A 25,320-nucleotide genomic window follows, 5' to 3' on the forward strand; every position below is an offset into this window, starting at 1 on the left:
TCGACCGGGCCGCCAGCAGGTCTGCCTGCAAACTGTTGAATAGAAAAGGCAGACGGGGTCGAACTGAGGGAGGAAAGCAGAACACACAGATCACAACAGCCAGACAAACAAATAAGGGGAAGGACAGCCAGAGGTTCAGTCACAGTTCAGAGACTTCTTTGGCTTTGGGTTATGAGAAGGCCCGGCCGCCCTCACAGGTGCTGCATACAGGGGAGACAGCACCTGTGTTTAGGGCTTGGTGTGTCTGTGTGTGCATGTTAAATCCCTGAGGAGAGGCAGGCTTTATGATTCACACTCGGCTTTTATTAGGACTGAACAGAGACTTTTCCTCTCCAATGAAGTGACAGACGTCCACTTCCTCCTCCTGGGATGTGCAGCGGGGTTTGAATGAGGGGAGTTTGGGCGGCGTGTTTGAACAGGCCTGATGGTAAAGACTGCGTGATACCAGAGACGCACAGATGGAGCTTTGTAGGCGTGTTTGACTTTTATCTCACCTGCTATTGAGCTGTAGCTTCTTCCTGGTGTAACAAAGCTGACGGCGGTCCCTCCTGCCGCCTGCGAGGGCCGATCAATGGGAACCAGCCTGCTGACGGGAACCTCCCTTTGTTCTATGATTAGCACTGGTGTTGTGTTGTGGAAGCTGCTTTTATGTGTGTGTGTGTGTGTGTGTGTGTGTGTGTGTGTGAGAGAGGGAGGGTCGGTCCGGGGGTGTGTGAACGCACGTGTGTTTGATGTTCGTTAACGTGCCTGTATGTCTGTCATCACTGCTAACTCTCTATGTTAGAACGCCCCTGTGGTCTGGGCTCAGGTTCTGGTTGTTGTTGACCAGTAGTGACTCCTACTGGTCAGAGGGGGGAGGACGGGGAGGGGAGGAGCTAGGGGGAGGGGGGGGAGGCAGGAGGAGCTGAACCTCTGTAATAAGTCATCTCTGTGCCTCTGTAGACCTCCTGCCAGGCTCAAGATGTGCTGCTCCTGCACTGTGTGTGTGTCAGTGTGGGTGTGTGTGTTCTCTGTGCAGGGCCCCCCAGGACAACGTTTAACACCCCCCCCTCCCCCACACCCCCTCCTTTTTCATAACTGCTCTAAATATGAGATGGCTGGTTTAGCTTCTGCCCTCTGGCCTCTTCACAGCGCCACAACGAGCCGGCTGATACGGTCGAGCCAATTACAGCCGGAGGGGGGAGAACAAGAAGAAGAAGAAGTAGAGACAACAACAGAGAGTTTGTAAGGACGGGCGCTCTTCTGTTCCGACCTTTTTTTAGCTCTGATGTTCCTCTGGCCAGGATTTGATTGTTCCCAGTATCACACGTCTGCTTGTGTTACCCCTCATGCTCTCCTCATTAGTGACACAATATGTGGTGTTTGGATCGCTCAGCGCCAGCAGCCAGGATCAGAATTCTTCCTCTTGTCGTCTCTTCATGTACGGAGGCCGAGAATCAAGAATATCGATGAATAAATTGCGCCGCAGTGGCACTTTGTTCACTTTTAGAGCTCTAATACAGACGGTTAGGTTCAGATGTGGATCCTTGGCCTCGGTGTTGATGGAGTAACTCCTCCCCTCGTCTGTTTGACTCCAGTCCACAGAGAATGTTTAGATGAGTTACACGCTTGTTGTTTCTGCTCCCGTTTCTTCTGTCATCCTGCTCTCAGAGACGCACACAGGAAGCAGAGGAAGTAGAAAGAACAAATAACAGCTTTTCTTTGCTGCGAGATGTTTTTCTTTCATCTGATTTCCTGTTCGTCTCCCACTCGCTGACAAAGTGTCTGAGGACGCAACAACGCTGTCGCTTCTACTCTCTCTCTCCTTCTGTTTGTGTCCGGAAAAGCAGAATGAAATGTGTCCCTTTGATTAAACGAGCCTGGAGGACAAATTCTTCAGGTCGGAGGTCGAGCCTTTAACAGCACCTAATGACCTACAGGAGGTCAAGGGGTCAGAGGGCCCAATCGCTATTCAGGAGAGTAAACACACACACACACACACACACACACACACACACACACACACACACACACACACACACACACACACACACAGGAGTCGGGAGTCGGCCACTCACAGCGATCACATTTGTCACTTTCTAATGCCCTCCCTGTCGTCTCTCGGGGTCCAGCAGCATCATTTTAAAGTCATTCCTCATTGGAAGAGGCCCGGATGATGCATCTCTCCGCGGCTTCCTGTTGTTCCCGCCGCGTCATTAATACGGGCAGGGTTGGCAACAGGGCAGACGAGCCGCACAGCACATCTCCCGCCCCCGACTGGAACCTTTCCAAGGACTTTGCGCGAGACGAGGGGCGAGAAAGTGAGAGTGTGCAGTGATTGATCTGACAGTCTGAGTCTGTGCCTTTTAGAGGAACCTTGGTGAGCGTTTAATGAGAGAAAAGCCTCCAAGAAACGGCCAAAAAGGAGCTGATTTCCTCTCTGTGCAGTTCCTGATGGATTCACTGGCCCGCTTCTCTGCTTCTGCACCGGACTTCTCCTTTCTCCGGTCTATAATTTGTATTTAATCTCTCCAGCCTGCAGGCCAAATAGTACAATTTACTACTATGTGGATGAGACTGCCGGTGTTCTTCAGTCCTTTAGACTGGGGGGATTCTACTTTAAGCACACACACGCACACAATACACCATCACTTACTTATCTAAAGACTAATTCTGTCCATGAACCCTGGCTCACGTCCCTCGGTGTCGGGCTCAGAATTTATCAATCAGCCATTGCATGTAGATTCTTTCTGATTTCTTTTGCGTCTGGATATTTACACCCATGAACTGAACTGAACACACTTCCTGCAGGATGAACGGAGCTCGTGTCCCGGTCCGTCCGGATGAATCGTTGATCTGAAGCTGTGAATCATCGTTTACGGCTTGAGCACAACAACGATCTGAGGAGGAGAAATAGCCCTTTTTTGCTTTGTTTACGCTTGTTTTAAGAGCTCTTTATGCTAATTTGATGTCTTTTCGTGTCCTGAAGCTGAAGGAGGAAATAGCCCATTCTTTTTAAAGTTGTCTGGTTTATTAATAATCTGTTTTCAGAGTGGAAGGGATTTGTGCCGAAATGAAAGGAGAGTAAACAGACAGATGAAGGTTCCTGCTGATCTCCAGCCTGCGGCGTGTGTGTGTGTGTGTGTGTGTGTGTGTGTGTGTGTGTGTGTGTGTGTGTGTGTGTGTGTGTGTGTGTGTGTGTGTGTGTGTGTGTGTGTGTGTGTGTGTGTGTGTGTGTGTGTGTGTGTGTGTGTGTGTGTGTGTGTGTGTGTGTGTGTGTGTGTGTGTGTGCGCGCCCCCCCCACCTTATGTTTCAGCTCTGCCTCTGCTTGTGTTTCCTCTGGCCTCAGCCTCTCTCACTCTCGTTCTCCCGCTCTCATAATCTCTCTCTCTCTCCTCCTGGTTGGACTCTTCCCGTCCCAGGCGGCTGCGTCTCTGTGGGCGCCAGGTTTCACTGCTGGATGTGCTGAATCGCCTTCTTGGAGGGAGATTTGCATGGAGTGAGCCTGTGTCTGTTAGGGAGCTAGTTTGTTTTGTCTGGATGTAATATAAGCGACTTCTTGTTAGCTGCCACTTCTCTATGTTTGTCTCATATCCTAAACCTGAAATCTGCTGCACTGATCAATATCATATATGTGTGTGTGTGTGTGTGTGTGTGTGTGTGTGTGTGTGTGTGTGTGTGTGTGTGTGTGTGTGTGTGTGTGTGTGTGTGTGTGTGTGTGTGTGTGTGTGTGTGTGTGTGTGTGTGTGTGTGTGCGCGCCCCCCCCACCTTATGTTTCAGCTCTGCCTCTGCTTGTGTTTCCTCTGGCCTCAGCCTCTCTCACTCTCGTTCTCCCGCTCTCATAATCTCTCTCTCTCTCCTCCTGGTTGGACTCTTCCCGTCCCAGGCGGCTGCGTCTCTGTGGGCGCCAGGTTTCACTGCTGGATGTGCTGAATCGCCTTCTTGGAGGGAGATTTGCATGGAGTGAGCCTGTGTCTGTTAGGGAACTAGTTTGTTTTGTCTGGATGTAATATAAGCGACTTCTTGTTAGCTGCCACTTCTCTATGTTTGTCTCATATCCTTAACCTGAAATCTACTGCACTGATCAATGTGTGTGTGTGTGTGTGTGTGTGTGTGTGTGTGTGTGTGTGTGTGTGTGTGTGTGTGTGTGTGTGTGTGTGTGTGTGTGTGTGTGTGTGTGTGTGTGTGTGTCTCTGTCATCAAAGGATGCGTTGTTGTCACTTTGTTGTTGTATTTTTCTCCTTTAATTCTGACCACATAATGACCCAGAATGCTTTGTTCCCTCTCTGGTGTAAAATCGTGAAATGTCAGGTTGTGGGAGTTTTTGCCAATTATTTGTCAAAACAGAAGCTTTGTGGACCAGATGCAACTTTTTAAAAACAGAATTTCCTCGTTAAATTTGTTTCAGAACAGAAAGAGAGCGACTGATTGATCTATAGTTTCATAAAGAGTCAGACATGAGATCAACTCCAGCTTTGTTTGGACAGTAGATGAAATGCATGCTGGGAAAGTTTACTAACCTTATGTAACATCTGACATGAACATGTTGAAGGTGAGCGTGTTGTATGTGGAAGCGTGTGTGTGAGGAGGCGACTGGTGTGTGTTGTGGCAGGCGTCATTGAAAGATGAAGGAGAAGCTTCTTTTACTCTGAGCTCCAAACATTCACAATTGCTAATGATAGCAATCCTGGCCGAGCCTCATTGTCGTCGTGGTGATGGCAGTTATCAACAAGCTGAGATGAGGATGGAGTGTGGCTAACATGGGGAAAATTGCTTGTTGAGCCACGTCACCTCCCGCTTTAGTAAACACGACGCTTTCTTACTACGCTCGCCGCCGTACAGTGACAGGAAACCAGGATCCACCTCAAGCAGACGGGAGACAGACAGACGGGCGTTCATGTAACAAGTGACTGATGCCTATAAGATAAGGACCTGCAGCTGGAGGCGGTTACCATGGCTTGTTGCCAGTCAGCACAAGTTGAAAGGGAGAGAGGCGGAGCTTGTGCGACGTTAAGATGGTGGCTTTGTGGCGGGCGTTGCCGGGGGATACAAAGGGCACAAAGGTTTGAGTGAGAGGGAGAAGGAGGAAGACTGAAGGTTCAGGGTGAAGCTGAGCCTCTGTAGACTCAGGAAGTGCGTGGGTGTGTGTGTGTGTGTGTGCGTGTGCGTGTGTGTGTGTGTGTCCCTCACACTGTTCTCACCTCAGGTTTGTCCCGTCCCGCTCCTCTGCCACCTCTCATCTGAATGCGGCTCCATCTTCCCTGTGACTCACTCCTCACTTCCTCAGCTCCCAGCCCTCCTGCTGGTCCTTGTTCTCCTCCTCTCCTACACTCATTCATCGACGTTGTTCAGGGGGGGGGGGGGCGTGCTTGTGTGTGTGTGTGTGCGTGTTGGGGGGGGAGGTGCTTGATGGTTGCCCCCAGCAACACAGCACTGCTGATCAAATTGAGTGACATTTGCTCAGAGGTGAGACATGCCGTCCAAACACATGAAAGCAGGCCTTAGATCATGTTTGATGAGTGTGTGTGTGTGTGCGTGTGTGAGAGAGACGTGGCCTGTGTCTATGATTAGCTTTAGTTAAATAAAACACAAACTGGAGGCTTCAAGCATGGAAGGACATCAGAGAAGAGAGAAGAGGTTCAGTGTTTATGCTTCAGAGTGGAGGAGGATCAGGTCTGGAGTGATATGAGGGATGTTCCATCTGTCCTGTGAGCTCAGGTGTGTGTTTGGCTCAGCAGAGGTGTTGCTGTATTTCAGTGTGTATGGTGTACAGCCATCCGGGTCCTTAGATTCCGCAGCGCTCCGTGTTTTCCCTCTCCCTCTCCCTCTCCGCTCCGCTCGCTCCTGTTTCACTCCATTAGCTGGATTCACTTCATCAAAAGTTGGTTCCTCCCAGTTTCTATGATTTTTCATGTTTGACTCGTTTTTCTCCAGCGCCGTGTCGCCTGCGTCAGTGAGCCGCTTCACCTCTCCGTCACATCCATCCATCCATCAGGCTCGTCTGGGGCTGGAGTCTCTCTCAGCCGCCTGGACAGCTCATCAGTCCATCACAGGGCACACACACACACACACACACACACACACAGACAGACGGGTCTAACATGAGAGGGATTGAGAGGTTGCTGGTCGTGACATCATACACACACTGCAGCATGAGGCGGGGACAGGTGATGTCATTAGGCTCCGGTGGCTCTGCAGTAGTTTACCTGTTTGGGTTTCTGCCAGCGGGACAAATTACACAACAAAGTGGCGGACAGGAGCGACTCTGCTGCTCTGCACCCTGGGCCGGGCTCCATCCCCCTGACACAGATAAATACTGCAGATCGCCGCCGGTGTCACTGCACTGCGTGTGCGTTTTTATGCGAGTCACATCACGGACTATTGCGACGGCAGTTTGAAATGTGGGCAGGCGGGCCAATTTGCTGTGCGGGCAGAAGTTTGCTCGCCGCTCGGCTCGTTTCCAATTCCCAGCCAGCGGAGAAAGAGTAGAGGGGGGAGAGAGAGAGAAAGAGACTGAGCGAGAGGGGGAGAAAGGGAGAGAGAGAGAGAGAGAGAAGCTGATGGCTTTGGCTCAGATCACTAGGTTGACCCGGGACGCCTGACCCGCACGGTTTCTGACCCTGTTTCGGCATAACCTCCCTTTTTCTCTGCACGTCCATCACAAGGACACACACACACACACACACACACACACACACACACACACACACACACACACACACACACACACACACACACACACACACACACACACACCGAGTCCCTCTCTCATTCTCATCTCCAGGCAGTATTCCTAAATCACAGATCCCCCACAGAGAGGCTCCTGTTGGCTTCACATCTTTGCTGTGAGATGATTCCGTTTCCATGGTACCCTCACTCTTATTCCCGCCCGCTTCAGGCGCGAGCGAAGAATGATGCAAGGACTCAGGATGTCTTCTTAATGGATCAATGATGCAGCTCACAGTGATGCAAGAAGACTTAGAGTTCTTCTCTTTTCTGTGTTTTGTTTAATCATTCAGATCATATTGTGGGTGAATCAAAGTTGTGCTGTGATGATGGAGGTCAGTGATCAGGTTTCCTCACTCAGCGTTCCTGCAGGAAGCCTCACAGCAGAAAGAAGAGCGTTGGGAAAGTCCGTAAAGATCTAAAGGTGGATCTGCATTTTGCTTGTTTCATTTCTTTCCTTCTCCACTGTGCAACTGACTGAATAGTTTGAGATACAGAGTTAGATAATATCTAGCTGCTGGAAAAGAAGGTTCTTCTGCCAGTGGTACCAGAGTGTGTAAAAAGTGTACAGTGTTGACAGGATCCCATTCTTCCTTCCCAGTGTGTGTCTGTGTCTCATTGTGTCGCACTCGAAGGTCGGCTGAGCTTCAGAATCCTCACAAACGCAGCAGCCGCACTTTTTCTCTCCTTTTAATTCCCAAGTAGCAACATTTGAAATCTGCTTTTCATGGAGCAACAAGGTCTCCAACATGGAGCCTCATTACATGGATTGGCTTTATGTGGAGTTGATTGAGCGTGTGTCTCATCCAAGGCCGCCGAAGAACTCCTGCTCCATTTGTTTTCAATCAAATTCATCTCCAAATAGAGAAGTAGGAGCTTTCATGAAAAAAACACGTGCTAGGACTCAGACAAACAGATTCCCGGTCGGATCGGCGCTCCGTATAGCCTGCAGTGTTGGCGGACATGTTCACCAACCTGTCCCTTCACTCCTCACGTCTCACACACACACACTTTTGCACAGTAAGACCTGAGACAAAACTAACCGGAAGACTCCACAAAGCGGATAACAAACAGAGATAATCCCCCGGCAGGAAAGTCCGGATTCCCGTGCAAACTGGGAACTCACAACAGGGATCAAACCAGGATACACATGAGAAGCAAACAAGGCGACGTGGCAGCGGGCAGGAAGGAACACGGCTGAAGACGAAGGGTGGGAAGACTTACGAGGGGACGGGCATGGAAAGTGTGTGGAGGCGGGAACCGGGCAAATGGAAGGATTAATTACGGAGGAAACAAACGGGATCCTGAAGTTTTCCTTCATCGTGCTGGTAAATTGAGTTGCGTTTGACAGATGGGAGGAAGAGGAATCACACCTCCACATTCCCTCCTCACCGACCAGCCCATCCTCTCACCTTAAACGACTGGAAACTTAACTTGGCACGCTGAGTTTGTTATTTTTGACACATTTTGAATAGAAGTGTTGTTGGATGGGCTTCTCTCCTTCTCTCCTTCTCTCTGTCTCTCCGTCACTCCTTCTCTCCTTCTCTCCGCCTCTCCTTGATTGCAGAACAGCAGCTGTATGGCAGAAACCAAACAAGGTCACACACACTGCTGTGATGTGGCTGCTTACCATTTGGATTACAGGGATAAGCCTTTTATTATTTGACAGTGTGTTACCTGTGGCTGCTACGACCTCTACTGTAATGTGATTGTGCGACCAGGCTCCCTGTGTGTCTGCACATAAGTGAGAGTCTCTGTGTGTGTGTGTGTGTTTGTCTAGGTGTGTGAGAGTGTGTGTAAAGTGCATGTTCCCGCTCTGCAGGGTTTTGCCTTTTGGCTGTATTTGAGTTATTGCCTAAACTCAGACACGGTGATGTGATCTTTGCCTGTGATTTGATCAATAGACAAAATTACCGCAGCCTCCCAAAAGGCCAATGTTGTTGTGTGTGGTAATGGAAATGCGCTGCCACATGAGTAATGCTTTCTCCCAAAGTAATCCACATTGATTTGTGGGGCCACTTTGATAAATTGAGGAGGTTTTAGGTTTCGTGTTGGTCCATTGAACACTACTGAGTTCCCTCTGTGTTGGGTGTGTGTGTGTGTGTGTGTGTGTGTGTGTGTGTGTGTGTGTGTGTGTGTGTGTGTGTGTGTGTGTGTGTGTGTGTGTGTGTGTGTGTGTGTGTGTGTGTGTGTGTGTGTGTGTGTGTGTGTGTGTGTGTGTGTGAACCTTCTGTCAGTGGCTCAGTGGATATTCACAGATTAACTTCAGGTTCAGGAGCTGAAACCGCCCACATGTCCGGACAAAGGGCTCGAGGTAAACAAAGAGATCCAATGAGACTCAAATGAGACTTAAATAATGATACAAGCTGCTGCCTTCTGAGGCCTCTGTAAAGGTCAGCTATGACTTAATGATGTTTGAAGGTGAGGAAGAAGAAGAAGAAGAGGAAGGGCACATTACAACCATGGAAACAAAGAAGAAGAGCGAGGGTTAAAGAATGGAGAAGAGATTATGATCCGTGGCTCATTAAATAGATTGAGATGAATTGATTAAAATACACAAAAAACACACACATGCCTGTCAGATTACAACATTAGGTTTCTTTACTTTATTATTCATGAAAGTAAAAAATGGTTTACAAATAATGCCGAAGGACAAACACACACACACACACACACACACACACACACACACACACACACACACACACAGTGCCAGCAGCAGTATAGATTGCAGACTCCACAAAAAGCACTGCAACCAAACAAGCAGATGGGTGAGAAGCTCTGCAGGGGAGGAAGATGGTTTAAAGCAGCAGCAGCGAGTGTGAGGGGCCTGCAGTGTGTTCTGACAGAAACAGGTGACGTGTGTGGGGTGTGTGGAGTGTGTGTGGGGTGTGTGTGGCACAGAAATATTAATGGGGATTTTACAGATTCAGTGTTCCCCTGATAGCACTTCTGTTTATGAAAGTTAAACAAAGTTGGGCCTGAGAAGTCATGCAGTGATTTCTGGTTCTTTTCTGTTCATCTATTAGGTTGAAATGGGTCGATAGAACTCCTGGGGCTCCGTACAAAAGCTCACAAACTGCTCAGGCCACACTGGAAAGAGCTCTGATCATACTGGAGCTCTGATCGGACTGGAAACAAACTGGGATCACAACAACAAGCACCTGAGAGGAACAGAGAACGCTCTGCAATCACACACACACACACACGGCACAAACCAGCTGTGATCTCTGCAAAACAGAGGCGGTTGATCCAGATTAAGAGAGGGAGTTTAGTGAGGCAAACGCATTTTCCGTCAAGTCCCTAACTATGGAAATTAAATATAGGAAATTACAGAATTTAGCGTTGAGTTTACACTGAATTCTCTCTCTTTGCTTCAGCCGCTCCTCGTTTTGTTTCCTCTCCGGCCTCGTGCGGCTTTTTGAGGAATGTAAAGAAAGCTGCAAAATGGGAAATGAAGTGTAATTAGTGTCCCAGTGTGGAAACGGAGCCTGGGCCTCGCCGCCGCCGCCGCTAATCTTTTGTGAGTTGGGAGTCGGCGCTGCTCGTTTGTTTGCACTCTGCTTGATGAAGTGATGAATGTTGTTGCGGCCGCACAAAAGCTCGGCGTGTTCATTAGCTTGATGCGTGTGGGTGTTTGTCGTGCAGCCGCTCTGCTAATGAGAGAGGTGTAGAGAACGTTTAGCAGCGACAGAAATGACGTTAAGTGTGTTTGTCTGAATCTCTGTTTGTCTGACTATATAATATATGTGTGTGTGTGTGTGTGTGTGTGTGTGTGTGATGAAACTGACGCTGAAGTTTGTTTGGATAAAGTGAGCGACCAGATTAATGAGGTGACAATGAAGCCAGATTCGGGTGTTGAACCTAAAGGTCACGACCCCAAACCACCATGTTTAACAGATTATAAACCATATGAGTCAGTGCTCGTACAATAATAGATCCTAATCATTCATTTAGTGACTAATTACTGACCGGGCTGATATAAATATAAGACATAAACACGCACTCACACACACGTGCTAATGGAAAGACACCAGAGAGCGTAAAGGGTTAAATGTGTCAGTGTGAAGGTGCTGTGGGAGGAAAGCAGATTCTTGTTTCTGTCTTTTCTTTGGATCTACCCACACATGTACATTTCCACTTTGAGACAGTTTGTGGATGTATTTTCATATTCAGCAGGCAGGAGAACGACAACAAAGACTTAGAGAGCTGAGATGCTGCTGCTGGAGAATACAGTTTGCTTTACAAAGGTGTGAAGACAATAAGCTTGATATTCCACAAGACGTTCTGTGTGTGTGTGTGTGTGTGTGTGTGTACCTTTTATTGTGCCCCTCTCTGCCTTTATATTATGCTTTTATGCAGTCATATAGATTTCCCCAAGGCAAAGATTTGTAAGAATTGAAAGTATGCTTGTGATTACAAATAAAGAAGTATTATAGGCATTAAGAGACACAAACGCACACACACACTCACAATCACACCCTGTTTCATGAGCCATTACTGTACGTTTTCAGTTCTTAGCTTCATAATTATGTGGAGTGAGAGAGAAGGATCAGTTCTGCTGTATAAACCTCATCCTCATATCACACCACAGGAACATTACAGCAATAAGAGCTTAAATGTTCCAGAGTCACAGAGCTGAGAGGAGAGGAGAGGGGAGGAGGAGAGAGGGGAGGGGAGGACGAGAGGAAAGGAGAGGGGAGAGGAGAGGGGAGGGGAGAGGAGAGGAGAGGAGAGGAGGGGAGGGGAGGGGAGAGGAAAGGAGAGGAGAGGAGGAGGAGGAGAGAAGAGGAGGGGAGAGAGGAGGGGAGAGTTGAGGAGGGGAGGAGGGGAGGAGAGGAGGGGAGGAGAGGAGGGGAGGAGAGGAGGGGTGACAAACTTCACAGGAAATCTCAGCACCCATAAAAAGAGAAGGAGACGGGTCACATTTATCACAGGTAGTGTGTGTGTGTGTGTGTGTATGACAGTGGAGTCAGAGTGGCTGTAGTCACGGTTACACAAACCAGCGGACGCAGCTCAACACAGACGGTTCACAGTTCAGACGTGTTTACCCAGAATCAGGACTGTCAGGCCCTGAAATAGTCTCAGATTCCTCTCCTCCCCCCCAAGTGTCACACTCATTAATGTGTTTGAAAGGGAGACATGGAGAATCCATCTTTGTATTTCAGATAGATCTATAATTGTGTGTGTGTGTGTGTGTGTGTGTGTGTGAAATTAGAAGGCATACAGGGACACGGCTTTAATCAGTCACACAAGCTTTGAGCCTTAATTGCTCCCTGACATTAAAGTGTCGCTCAGCCACTTCCTCCTGAATGACAGCCCGGCTTTTCCTTCAGTAGTTTGTTGTAATGACTTGCAGAGTTTGTGGTCGGAACGGAGCGGAGCGGCGGTGCTGAGAGCGAAGACTCCCAGCAGCACGCAGCGGAAAGATGAAGAGTCTGTCTCATTAGAGGACGGAGCAGCTGGGAATAAGACATCTGATGGTCCAAACAAGCCTAAAGGGGACAGATGAAGGACGGGAAATTAGATTTGAATAAATGCAGGTTAGAAACGTTCAGCATGATGGGAACTTTCCTTCATTTGGTACAAACTCATTGTTCCTGGACCTGTGTGTGTGTGTGTGTGTGTGTGTGTGTGTGTGTGTGTGTGTGTGTGTGTGTGTGTGTGTGTGTGTGTGTGTGTGTGTGTGTGTGTGTGTGTGTGTGTGTGTGTGTGTGTGTGTGTGTGTGAACAGCATGTATGACCTCAGTGTGTCAGGTCAGCTCCAACTGTAACTGTCACAACAACTTAGCCTCAGCACAAACACACAACACTATAATGCATTAACTCCCCCTGAGACACACACACACACACACACACACACACACACACGCACATCATCAGGAGCCAACTGCATTACACACGCACACACACACATGTGTCCATCATCCAGAGGATTTGGGATGAATGCAGTTAAAGCTCTGTGGCATTATTGTGTTAAGTTGTTTTGTGTGTGATGTTTCCTTTGATGTTTGCTCATATTTGATACACACAGATTCTGTTATGAAGCCTCCCACAGAGCAAACGTGCAGAATGGAGCTAATTCAAAGGGACTGTGTGTGTGTGTGTGTGTGTGTGTGTGTGTGTGTGTGTGTGTGTGTGTGTGTGTGTGTGTGTGTGTGTGTGTGTGTGTGTGTGTGTGTGTGTGTGTGTGTGTGTGTGTGTGTGCGCGCCACATTCATTTGTCACTGCATCAAAGAAGCCACGGTGAAACCAGTTATAGCCATCCATCTCTCTCCGTCTGTGTGTGTGTGTGTCTCTCTCTCTCTCTCTCTCTCTCTCTCTCTCTCTCTCTCTCTCTCTCTCTCTCTCTGTCTCTGTGTGTGTGTGTGTTCTGAAACACACCATCCAAGCTGACAATAGACTCCAAGTTATGATAACGGGGCCGATGATGATGATGATGATACTTGCTCATCAGTAAGGACACATATCATTTAAGAGTGAAACAACAATCTTACCTGGCGCCGGTGTCCCTGTGTGTGTGAGCTTGTCCCTCCCAGTGTAATCACTCCTGCTTGATTACAGCACAGTCTCACACAGTGAACACACACACACACACACACATGTATTGATTAACAACAGGAATCTAATTTTTGATTGGCAGGGAACCAAAATGAAAATGATGAAGTGAAACTTAATGCTTGTATTTTGATTTAATGGGAGGTTGTAAATGTTGAATAGGACCATTAGCATTCTGCAACACACTGCTGCCACACACACACACACACACACACACACACACACACACACACACTCATATACAGGCTTCTATGTTATTCATGCATGATGCAGATGGTTCACATTCACATAGATGAGATTCAGTGATTCATCTCTCACTCCGGGCTGACACACACACACACACACACACACACACACACACACACACACACACACACACACACACACACACACAGCTGAGTGCAGCAGATTGAGAGAGCAGTTTTCCCAAATTAGTACTTATCCTTGAGTACAATTACTGCTGATACCTTAGTTGATACAAGAGACATCCATGAGTGGGAAAAGCCCCCCCACACACACACACTCACACACTCTCCCTTCCCCCTTTCCCCCTCCCCGGAAACAGCAGCTAACCTGCTGTTGTTCTACTGTTTCCATGGCAACGGCGGTGAGGTGCTGCTGAGCTCCAAAGACGAGAGATGATATACAGGATGGGGGGAGGGGTTAGTCTGGAGAGGAGCAGGTGATGGGTTGAGGGAACAAGGGAAGGAGGTGAAGGAAACAGGAGGTGTACATGTGCACATACCTCCACCCGGGCCCACATGTTCTCAGTATAAACAGGTTCTGTATATTCATATACATGTACACGACTACCCATACAGTACACACACACACACGCACGCACGCACGCACGCACGCACGCACGCACACACACACACACACACACACACACACACACACACACACACGCGCACACACACGCCGATTTTATGGTACAGTTTTATGACCAGCTCAGGTTACTTGAAGGTTACAGCCAAAATTGTCACAAGCTTTTAGAGTTCAGCTCCCCTGATGCTGCTGCTCACCTTCATTTCTCTTTCGTTTGGGAAAACCCACTCACTCACACACACGCACACGCACACGCACGCACACACACACACCCACTCTAATGTTCTTCAAGGTGAAACACAAGGTGATATGTCAAATACTTCCTGTCTCATCTCCACTCCATTTCCAATCTTCATCCTCTGCCTTCCTGATATTAGAATCATCATCAGATTATACAGATGTACAGTAGTAAAGAATGTGGTGCTCATATGTGGGACTGAAACTGTATCAATTGAAAACAGACCATAGACATACTGTATTTATAACTTATACTAATAATAAAGATAGAGAGATAGTTCTGACTTGAGTGATTGAACATCTATGAGTGAGGATGTTGGCTTTGCTCTTGAATCAAAGCAGCCACTCAGGATTCACTGGGACTCATCAGAAAGTGGCCGCTATTATAGATGCACATGTCAGATCACATATAAGATGAAAGCAGAGGACGCCACGGCAGAGAGACAAGGACAGGAGGAGGCTGAGGAAGAGGACACGAAGCAGGCCTGAGGGAAACGGCAGCAGCAGTGTGTGTGTGTGTGTGTGTGTGTGTGTGTGTGTGTGTGTGTGTGTGTGTGTGTGTATGTGTGTGTGTGTGTGTGTGTGTGTTTTCAACAAAGGTCCAGGAAAAGTCAGTGTCAGGATCCACAGCTCTTCATTTCATTAAAATCCGGGATGGTGAGATTCTCCTCTCCCGTTCTGCTCAGCGACTCGTGGAAACACACACACACACAGTTACAGCGCAAACACGCGTGAAGGCCATGTGCCGTTCACACACATGAACGGAGAGTGGAAGGAGCTCTGGAAGAGACGATGATGTCTCCATAGAAACATTTCCTCCATGTGATCGGAAATGAGAAGGACGCATTGTGTTTGATGTGTTTTCATTCTCATTTAGGTTCCATCATGTCATTTACTGCAGTATAGTGTGTGTGTGTGTATGTGTGTGTGTGTGTGCGCCTGTGTGTGTGAGCATGTGTGAGCGTCTGAATCTGTGAGGGTTCCTGCTCCCCTCCGTGTGGCAGCTGATGGGAAGTCATTATGGATCCTGGCAAATGGCCAGTTCGCTGTTACCACGGCAACCGCAGTGGCTCCATCCATCTTGGCTGCGATGATGTTTGAGAAACAGCCTGCTTTCTAAACCTTCACTCTCAGTAATGGCGTCTTTGATTGGCGCCATGTATCCGTGTAGAAGAACGGGTCACAGCGGCGTCACAGATCTGATGAGATGTTACAGGGAGACCTTGGTTGTGTTCTTGGAAAAGAAAATATAGGGAAGGACAAGGATTCTTCATGCAGTTATGGATGCAGATGTCACGTCATGTTAAACGCTACAGCACAGGGAACAATCAGACAGATACACACACACAGAATGTGGATTATTAATATTTATACAGTGCTTAGGTTCCTTCGTTTAGGAATCAGGGATATTGATCAGTACATGTTCAAAAGCAATGTACTGTGTGTGTGTGTGTGTGTGTGTGTGTGTGTGTGTGTGTGTGATCGTTCTGTTTCTCTCACCTGACTGGAGTACGTTTGAAAGCTTTTCATCACAAGGACGACTGTGCTTTTCAGAGCAGAATACATCGACTCTGAACAGGTTCTGAGACTAAACACACACCACACACACACAGCTTGTCCTTGTCCTCTGCAGGTCCTCGTGCTGTGAGCGTGTCTGATCCTGGCCTTGGCAGCTGTGTGGCCCTCTTACCCTTGGTCAAGAGTTCCCCCAGTGCTCAGCTGCCAATTTAACGCTTTGGTTTTGTGGAATAGGTGCAGGGATTAGAGCGGAGACGCTGCACGAGCCAGGAGAGGCTGGGCGACTGAGCTTACAAGGAAGCTCACAGTGGTGTTGAAAAGAGGAAGCTGGCAGCGACGCTCGGGCCACAATAGCTTTTAATTTTCACTTATTGTGTGTGGTTTATTTGATATCGGGATACAATGAGACCGTCTTTAATACAGCCGTGTTATTAGAAGGATTCACTGCCAGGGAAATCTATTCATGGCACAAAGAGGATCATCAGTGTGTGTGAGACATTCTGAGGAGATGTGGATCTTCCCTGGATCCAAACAAACCCCCTAAATGACCCAACAGCCTGACCTCTGACCCTCCATCATCCTCCCTCTTATCTGTATCAGAGCTGTAGCAGTTAAAAGGTGAGCGAGAAGTCATTTTCTGGCAGCTGCATCCCGAGGGAGCCGCGATCGTTACGAGGCGAGCAGGGGAAGCCGTGATGCTCCGGAGGCTGCTGGCTCTGCCCGGGGTTCTCCTCCCGGTCAGTACTCAGAAGCGACCCAGAGTGAGAGAGGCAGCATGAACGGGTGTTTTAACCGCCTCGTCTGGCTCCTACACACACTAAACTCCTGCCCCCTCACATGGATTCAGCTCTTCAGGTTTTAATCTTCATCCTGACCTTGTTGCTCTCCTCTGCAAACCGCTGCCGTGGCGACTGGAGGTCCTGCTTCCACCGACCACAACCTCAAAGCAGAAACTCCATCTCCACAAGTCCACGCTCACCACGACCCCTGTGTAACCGTAAACCTTGTGTTGTGTGTGTGTGTGTGTGTGTACGTCGTTACAATTAGCAGGAGCAGCTACACGGCTCTGTCCCTTAGCAACCACTCTCATCCAGGGATGTACTGGATCTGTGCTCTTTCCTTTCAGAACACAACATTCACCAAATTCTGCCTCCTAAATGCGACTCAAACATCACGGTTCACTCTGCAAGCTGTTGTGTATGCACAGTATGTTCTCTGGCTGCTTTGAGTGTGTGTGTGTGTGTGTGTGTGTGTGTGTGCGTGTGTGTGTGCTCGTTGTCCCTATTTAGAGTATCACAGTAATGCTTTCTTTCATGAATGTGACACTGTCTGCTGTCATCCATCCCTTTGAAGAACCAAAGCCTTGTTTCCGTGTGTGTGTGTGTGTGTGTGTGTGTGTGTGTGTCCTGGTGACTCTCCACATGTATACATACAGAGCAGGATTGCCCAGAAACCAATATTCTAAAGAAGATACTGGAGCTAAGGTCCATTCCTTGGTACGACTCATTGTGTGTAACTTGACTTTCATCATAACAGGCGCCATGGAAACAATCTGTATTCTTTGTTTGACTGTTTTTTAAAAAACGCCTTCAGATAGTATACAGAACTTTCTGTTGTTTATTCAGAGTTTTTCCTTTTGTCTTTGATGAAGAACATTGACGCTTCAGGCTGCAGCCCAGAGTTTTGCCAACATTAGATTGAAGATGTTAGACAGCAGTCAGTGAAGTACAGCAGGCAGAGTCCACCAGAGCAGAAACACAGACAGGTCAGAGGAGCAGACACACAGACAGGTCAGTGAGGAGAAACACAGACGGGTCAGAGGAGCAGAAACAAGCAGCACAGCAGAGGCTTTGACAACACGGCCACAGTGATGGACAGGAAACAGAATGAACACATCTGTCTACATACATGCATACAACTTACCGTCACATGTGTTCACCCTGCAGAACCCAGAGCCCAAAGCAGGCAGAGGGAGGGGGGAATCACATTCTTATCATTTCCATTGACAGGAAACATCCTGAAATAAGACTCAATGTTTCAATTTGATTTCTCCTCGCCTGGAAAACAACAGAGGAAACTTTATTCATAACTCCGTCTCTCCCAGACTGCAATTTCCTATTTCCTGCACATTTCTCGCAGGTCCAGCATGTGTGAAGCCTCAGAGGGATAATAAATGTGTGTTATCACAGTCCTCCTCCTCCGTACACTCGCCTCCAATATGTTTCAGAATTCACTTTAGGATCCTTTTAATAACAGTCTTATCATCCATTACAAGCCAGACTGCTCAGATCTGCTGACCACAAGCTGTTAAATGCTTTGCAGTCCGAGCTCAAAACAAATTACGGAAGTGTCAGTTCCTCCGTATCAAGGTCGCAGCCTCTTACCTGTTTGACTGGCACCTCTATGATTTGATTCTCTGCCTTTTCTGTGGTTAGTTCTGTTTCTATTTGTTTTGTAATTGGGTTGTATCAGCATTTGGATAGATAGTGGATTGTATCTCATCATATTCCACAACATTACTTATTTAAAATGAATCCATCTCATAAATTGCCTCTGTAGGATTCGGTGACTAATGCTGTTAAGTATCGCATGTTAATCCTGTTTGGAGAGCAGCCGAGGGGAAAAGCCTCCACACACTGACAGACAGGAGAGTGGACCCAGAAATGATTCCTCCTTAGATCAGACACACACACACACACACTATCACATGGGCAGGGAGCTATGCTGCATGGTGGCAAAGAGGAAAGGAAAAGAGGAAGAGTATGGATGAAAAGAAGGGAAAACTATGGGTGGTGTATGGAAGCAAGTGGGGGGTTTGAGTTTAAACTGTGAGAGAGAGAGAGAGAGAGAGAGAGAGAGAGAGAGAGAGAGAGAGAGAGGAGAGAGAGAGAGAGAGAGAGAGAGAGAGAGAGAGAGAGAGAGAGAGAGAGAGAGAGAGAGAGAGAAGAGAGAAGAGAGAGAGAGAGAGAGAGAGAGAGAGAGAGAGAGAGAGAGAGAGAGAGAGAGGAGAGAGAGAGAAGAGAGAGAGAGAGAGAGGAGAGAGATGCTGATGGCTTTGCCTCAGATCGCTAGGTCGAGTGTGTGTGAGAATAGTGACACAACCTCCCTGGACACTGTCGCACCGCCTGGCAGCAGAACAGAGTGTGGCAGTGTTGGTGTGTAATGGAGGGTGAACAAAGGGTGAAAGGCAGAGGAGACCACGGAGGGGTGGAGAGCCAGGAGCTAGGAGTGGCCTTTGTTCACACGCGTCCACCATAACACCAGGCTTCACACCCAGCAGGCACTGTGAGAACGCAGCACCACACACACACCTGCCGAGCCAAGAAAACCAATATGTGTTCCCGACCTCACCTCCCTTTAATCAGGCGGCTCATCTACAAGCAGCTGCTGTTTACATCCCCACAAATATACAGTTTGAGCCCGAGTCACTTGGATTCAACCCAAAGACACAGATCGATAGCAGAGAGGAGCGATACGTATTAGAGAAGACAGACGGAGAACAAAGCACAATAAAACACAAAAAGGGTCCAGCTAGCTTCAATCTTCTCCACCAAAGTGTGAAACTTCAGCGTAATTAGTTCCAGGGAGGTGAAGCAGAAAAATCGAAAAGCAAACTTTCTAAATGAGTGCTGAGCCTGAGAACCTGTGTGAGGAGTTGTGTAGTAAGTGAGGAATGAAGGATATGGAACTAATTGGCATTGTAATAATAATAATAAGTGTTACTGCCACATAAATATCAACATTATTCCACAAACAAACAGAAAAAGAGCTTGATTCTAAAAGTGTCTGACTCACATCCACACATTTACCCATGAATGAAAACAGAAAAATCATTAAAAGAAGAATGTCGTTGAAAGAAAAGTCAATTTATGGATCAAAACTCCCTTTGATCTTTGCACTGGTGTGGATTAAGCCGCATCACTGCATCCACACATCCCAGGCAAGAACGTGGAACAAACAAACATCAAATCCGGGGGCGAATGAAGGACACAGGATATGAAAAGATGTCTACTTTACCCCCTTTACGCCACGACAAGTGTGCAGATTATAACGATTCGCGACAGATCAGTGTGGAATTAGGGTGTCGGCGACGGAGTGTGTTAAGAGCATAAAAGCAAGGGCTGGATTTATGAATAAGAGAGTGCCGGCACTTAACGCAGAAATCCATATTCCTCCAGAAAGTCCCAAATAAACTGAAAAATCAATCAATAAACTAGGACACAAACCAACTCTGATCTGTGCCGGGTGTTTCTCTGATTTTGTGGCGTGTCTTTGAGCATTTATGCATACACACACACACACACACACACGCTTGTCTGTGTCTCTCAGCCGTTAACCGTGTGTGCGTGTTTGTGTGTTTCCTCTCCCAGGTGCTGCTGTCTGGACTGATCGGAGTGGTGTCATGGAAAAGGCCTCTCTCTCTGGTGGTGAGTGTTCTCTCAACGCCCGCACTCAACTGCTAATCTGACACCAGCAACAAAGCAATAATACCCAAGAGGCTGTCTTTTATTATGATAATGGATGTGATGCTGATCTGACCTGGTACCAGGGTGCACTTGTCTGTAACAGATGCTTGACAATGATTAGAACATTTAAAACAACTGTGAAGTGCTGTAATCATTCAGTAGATGAGAATACAAAACATGACAAAGCATGAAACCCTGTTCATTACCAAGGACGGTGTGAGCCAGCTTCATTTATCATAAACAAATGAAGAGTTCACACACAGCGTAGCCTCAGGTCACTTTGCTAAAGCTGTTTCATGTGTAATTGAATTCCATTTTGCCCCTTTTGTAGTTAATTCACAAACAGAAGGGAAAATCTGTATATTTTTGTGTCTGTCAGCTTTTTACTTTCAGACAGACTGAGGATTGAAACTTTAACAGCATCACAAAGTCTATACTGTATATATATATAAACATCTATACAATATACGATAAGTCCTCAGGATATCTTCACAGCAAACTCAAAGTGTTCCATGTTGGTTGTAAAGTCCAAAGCTTGCTGCTGCTGCTGCTGTTCACACTCTGCAGGGTTTGCAGGCTTACAGATGCAGTTTCTGTGTTCAAATCCCTGGATCACAGCTCCACTGTTGGACATTTTCACAGGCGCTGACCTGGAAAGTGCAGAATCACAAATCAGCCTTAAATGTTTGCACCTTTTTCCACGAGCACAGAGGAGAAATGATTGAACAGTTAACTGGGTTCATCACTTTGGACTTTGGCGTCGCTCTACCTGTGTTTACATCTCAGCCGTGTTTCTCTCACGACCTGAGAATCTTTATCATGTGTCTTGGAGATGTTGTGATGAGCTACGCAACTGATCACTGACATGAACACACATGACATCATCTGTCAGCTGGTGGAAGATGATGTCAAATCAATAATAAACATCATGACTTATTGCCTTAATTGCAGCCTAAGTATAAACGTTATAATGTTTGAAGGCAAATGTAAACAAAAAGAGACAAAGTCGGAATGTGAAGAATTTGTGTTGTGTGTTGCACTGTTGTTGTTATTGTTGCTACTCTCACAATTGTAGTTATTCTTCCACTCGCGTTTCAAAATTATATAATAAGAAAATATCCTTTGTAGCTGTAAAACTACAGCTAAAAAGCCATGGTGTGTGTGTGTTTGTGTGTGCGTGTGTGTGTGTGTGTGTGTGTGTGTGTGTGTGTCTCCTACTGCTGATCAAAATCACAAAAGCCTATTTTTTCCGCCTTTGCACTATTTAAAGGAAAGCCATCAGAGTATATTAGTGTGTTGGTTACTGGGATTTATGCCGCCTGTCTCCATCCCCGTCAATCTCCGTCAGTCTTTAGAGAGAATTCCATTTCATGCCCTCTTAATGCCGTAAATAATCCTGAATCGTTTTTACTGTTTTCCACATTTTACCCCCCCCCCCACACCTCTCTCTCTCTGTCTCTCTCTCTCTCTCTCTCTCTCTCTCTCTCTCCTCTGGCTGCAGATCACTTTGTCACTCCCTTTAGTCTTTATCACCTTGGCTCTCTCCTACACATATCTGCATCCCCTCCCCTCCCCTCCCCTCCCCTCCCTTCCCTTCAAATCCCTTTTATGTAACAGTAGCCCAGAGACTGCGATTGTGATCACTCTGGCTCTTTAGCGATCAAAGGAACTTTCCCATCATTTGTGAGTGGAAATTAGTCACACGTTTTACCAAAAGGAGCTAAATCCTTTTTTTTTTTTACGTCTTTGACTTTAACATGCACAACTAATTTGCTGGTTAATGCCCACCGGGATGCAGAGATGTAACTCAGCGGCCGCTGCTTCCTGTCTTTCCAGGGTGTGTGTGTGTGTGTGTGTGTGTGTGTGTGTGTGTGTGTGTGTGTGTGTGTGTGTGTGTGTGTGTGTGTGTGTGTGTGTGTGTGTGTGTGTGTGTGTGTGTGTGTGTGTGTGTGTGCTGCTGCTACTGTAACACGCAGCGTTTCAGTCCTCACAAGCTTTCTCTCTCTCGCTCTCTCTCTGGCCGGGACCCAGTGCTGACTGGCAGGTGACTAATATACCAGCTGGACTCTTTTCAGGCCTGCTATCACCGTGCCAACCCATCTGCCAACTGTGGGTGGCCATGCACTGCATCGTGATTTGTCATGACTGGGGTGTGTTGTGCTTCAAACCACTTTAATGTGTGTGTTCAGCTGAAAGACGAGTGGTTTAGTTTCCCTGGCAGAATTAAACTGAAACGAAAATGTGTTTTTTAAATGAAGGCCTAAGGAGTGATTTTAGGAGATATGTAATATGAATCATGATTTGTGTTATCGATGTTAAAGCCTGGGCATCTGTGGGGTCTAGAAACTGATGGCTACGGCATTGCTGGTTGATTTAAAGACGATGTAGAGCCATTTAGAAACAGCGAAAACCAGCTGAAATTATATATATAACATAAAACACATAAATGTACAAAATAAAACTGTTTACAATACAAACGATAAACTCAATCACAACACATTAACTGTACACTACACATTCACACATAATCTTTCATAATGTGTGTGTGTGTGTGTGTGTGTGTGTGTGTGTGTGTGTGTGTGTGTGTGTGTGTGTGTGAACTGTAAACAAAATCCCATCAACTTTACTGAATGCAGTGGCAGCTGTGGTTGCCAGAATTTAAGCGTGAAGAATACGACACAAACATAAAAGATCTAACAGCACAAAGACACAGACGCAGCAAATCACAAAGTTAAAAGTGTGATTTATTTAGAGGTTTGCTTCTTTACACAGGGACTGAAAAAGGGAGAAGGTGACAGATCACACACACACACACACTCACTAAGGGCTGCGACACAACCAGGAACCAAGTCTTAAGGGGAATTCAGTCAGAGTAACAAGAAACAAGAAACAAGAAACATGTGCAGGATAAATATTACCACTGTTGAAATGTGTTTGAGTCTGTTGCTGCCAGGCCTGATCCAGATCACTGAGGAACCAGAGCTTGAACACCACAGTACACAACAACACTACACTATATGGACTCCTTATGTATCCTCTCTGTCATACAATATGCTTGTTCCTGACCGATACACACACACATAAGTTATCAGCATCATCAATTAGTGCAAAGGCATGAGGGAAATCTTGCTTTACTAATCTTCCAAACACGTCTGACCTTTTCCATGAAGGGCGAGCCGGAGCCTCCTGTGGCCAGAGCCGTAGCCCGGGTACTCGCTCCTTGTCCAGTTTGATTTTCCAGTGATCATTCATCAGTCTCCGGTCCTGTGAGTGGCTCAGTGGACATGCAGGCTCTGAGGCGTGTGTGTGTGTGTGTCGGGATGGAGAGGGAGGTATATTTTTTTTATATTTTCTCCAGCCAGGCAGACACTCAAAGGAGACGTTTTCAACCTCTGCCGCCGCCGTGGTTGGAGATAATATGTAACTTTGTATGCAAGAGTGGAGAGAAGTATGGAAGTGAGCGGAATATGAATTATTCAGTTTAAAGCCTGAAAACCAAAGACAAACTGATATGTTGTATAACAGGTGCTCGGTGGAATCAGAAGACACTGTTTTTTTGGAATGCAATCTTCTTCTAGCGCGTTAATAAACATTGTAGTGTTGTTTTTGGACTCGTCTGCTGTGGTAATGCTGTGGCAGATTTTCCCATTTCGGCTCGTCGACTCGGAGCCAAGAGACAGACAAGACAGCCTGCAGTGCTGGGCTGTTTGTGACTGCCATGGATTTGAGATGGATTATGGGAGAGAGAGAGAGAGAGAGAGAGAGAGAGAGAGAGAGAGAGAGAGAGAGAGAGAGAGAGAGAGAGAGAGAGAGAGAGAGAGAGAGAGAGAGAGAGAGAGAGAGAGAGAGAGAGAGAGAGAGAGAGAGAGAGAGAGAGAGAGAGAGAGAGAGAGAGAGAGAGAGAGAGAGAGAGAGAGAGAGAGAGAGGGGGGGAGACTAGAGAGTAGTAATGAGAGAGTCTTGAGGTTCAGGAGGAAACAGAATCCAACACGTGCAGCTCTTTCTTAGTATTTCAACTGACAGACAAGTGGTGTAAATGGACAGAATTAATAGGATTCAGTACATGAGGTGCTGCGTGACTGACATGTCTGACTTGTGAGGAAGGAGGGCCTGTGTTTGAGGCTCTGTGACGGCAATGAGCTCTCATCTGAGTGGAGCGTCCATGCTCTCCCTGCGCACCATGTTCTTCTTAGTTACCTTAGGTTGGTAGGTTAATGCTTCTACCATTGCCCTTGAGCAAGACACCGGGCTGTCGGCCTGGCTTTGCCCTGTGGACATCCGTGGCTACCAGTAGTTAGTCCGATGCAAATGAGATCGCTGAAGTGTTAACCTTTTGACAAAACATTTGAATTCCTTGCAGACTTTGTGTAGTGTAGCCGCCAAGGTTCTGAACTGAAGGTCAGGCCGGATGAATGCAGAGACTTCAAGTGTGGAACTTCCTTTATTCTTAAAACGTAGACGTGTTTCATTTTCAATTCCTGTCTGTAATGTCAGGAAATGAATTTGAGTGCACGGCCGCTCTTGTCCTCTACTTTAATGCATTAATTAAGCAGGCTGCAGAGCTTTATCTGCTCACCAGCCTGTGTTTGACCTGAGAATGTTAAGTACGCAGATACAAAGAAGAAGCTCTCACCACGACACTCTTTTCCTCCATTGGCTTCAGTAGAAATGAGGCACAGTTCCTCGCAGCCTCGTGCGTTATGTCAGAATACTTCAATCGCCGGTCCTGAACGACGCACTGATACACAGCAGCCCCAACATGAGGGATGGAGAGCGACTCTGTGATGCATCCGTTAACCTTTAGAGTGACAACTTGGACCCGGAGTGTGTTCCTGGCCTGATCTAAGGGATGACCTCATCCCTCCCCTGCCTGCACTAAATACGATCATTCATGTTTCATCCATAAATAGGCCCATAACATTCTCCTTCTTAGGCCCTGGCATCATGTTCTATCACCCTCATATTCTTTTACTGTGGCCATCTATCACTGCCTCTCTGCAGCCATC

General features: G+C 47.2%; 1 protein-coding gene across 1 annotated transcript in view; it reads left to right on the plus strand.

The window, feature by feature from the left end:
- The window catches only part of fam189a1 (family with sequence similarity 189 member A1), a 63,334-nt gene that overhangs the window by 6,030 nt on the left and 31,984 nt on the right, over positions 1–25,320 (plus strand). Inside the window, exon 2 of the mRNA XM_076155970.1 lies at positions 20,219–20,275. Coding sequence (XP_076012085.1) covers positions 20,219–20,275 — 57 coding nt within the window. The remainder of the gene's footprint in view (positions 1–20,218; positions 20,276–25,320) is intronic.

Source organism: Genypterus blacodes, unplaced genomic scaffold (assembly GCF_046128005.1).
Source record: "Genypterus blacodes isolate CSIRO-AG114 ecotype Tasmania unplaced genomic scaffold, CSIRO-AGI_Gbla_v1 ptg000067l_1, whole genome shotgun sequence".
Lineage (NCBI taxonomy): Eukaryota > Metazoa > Chordata > Actinopteri > Ophidiiformes > Ophidiidae > Genypterus > Genypterus blacodes.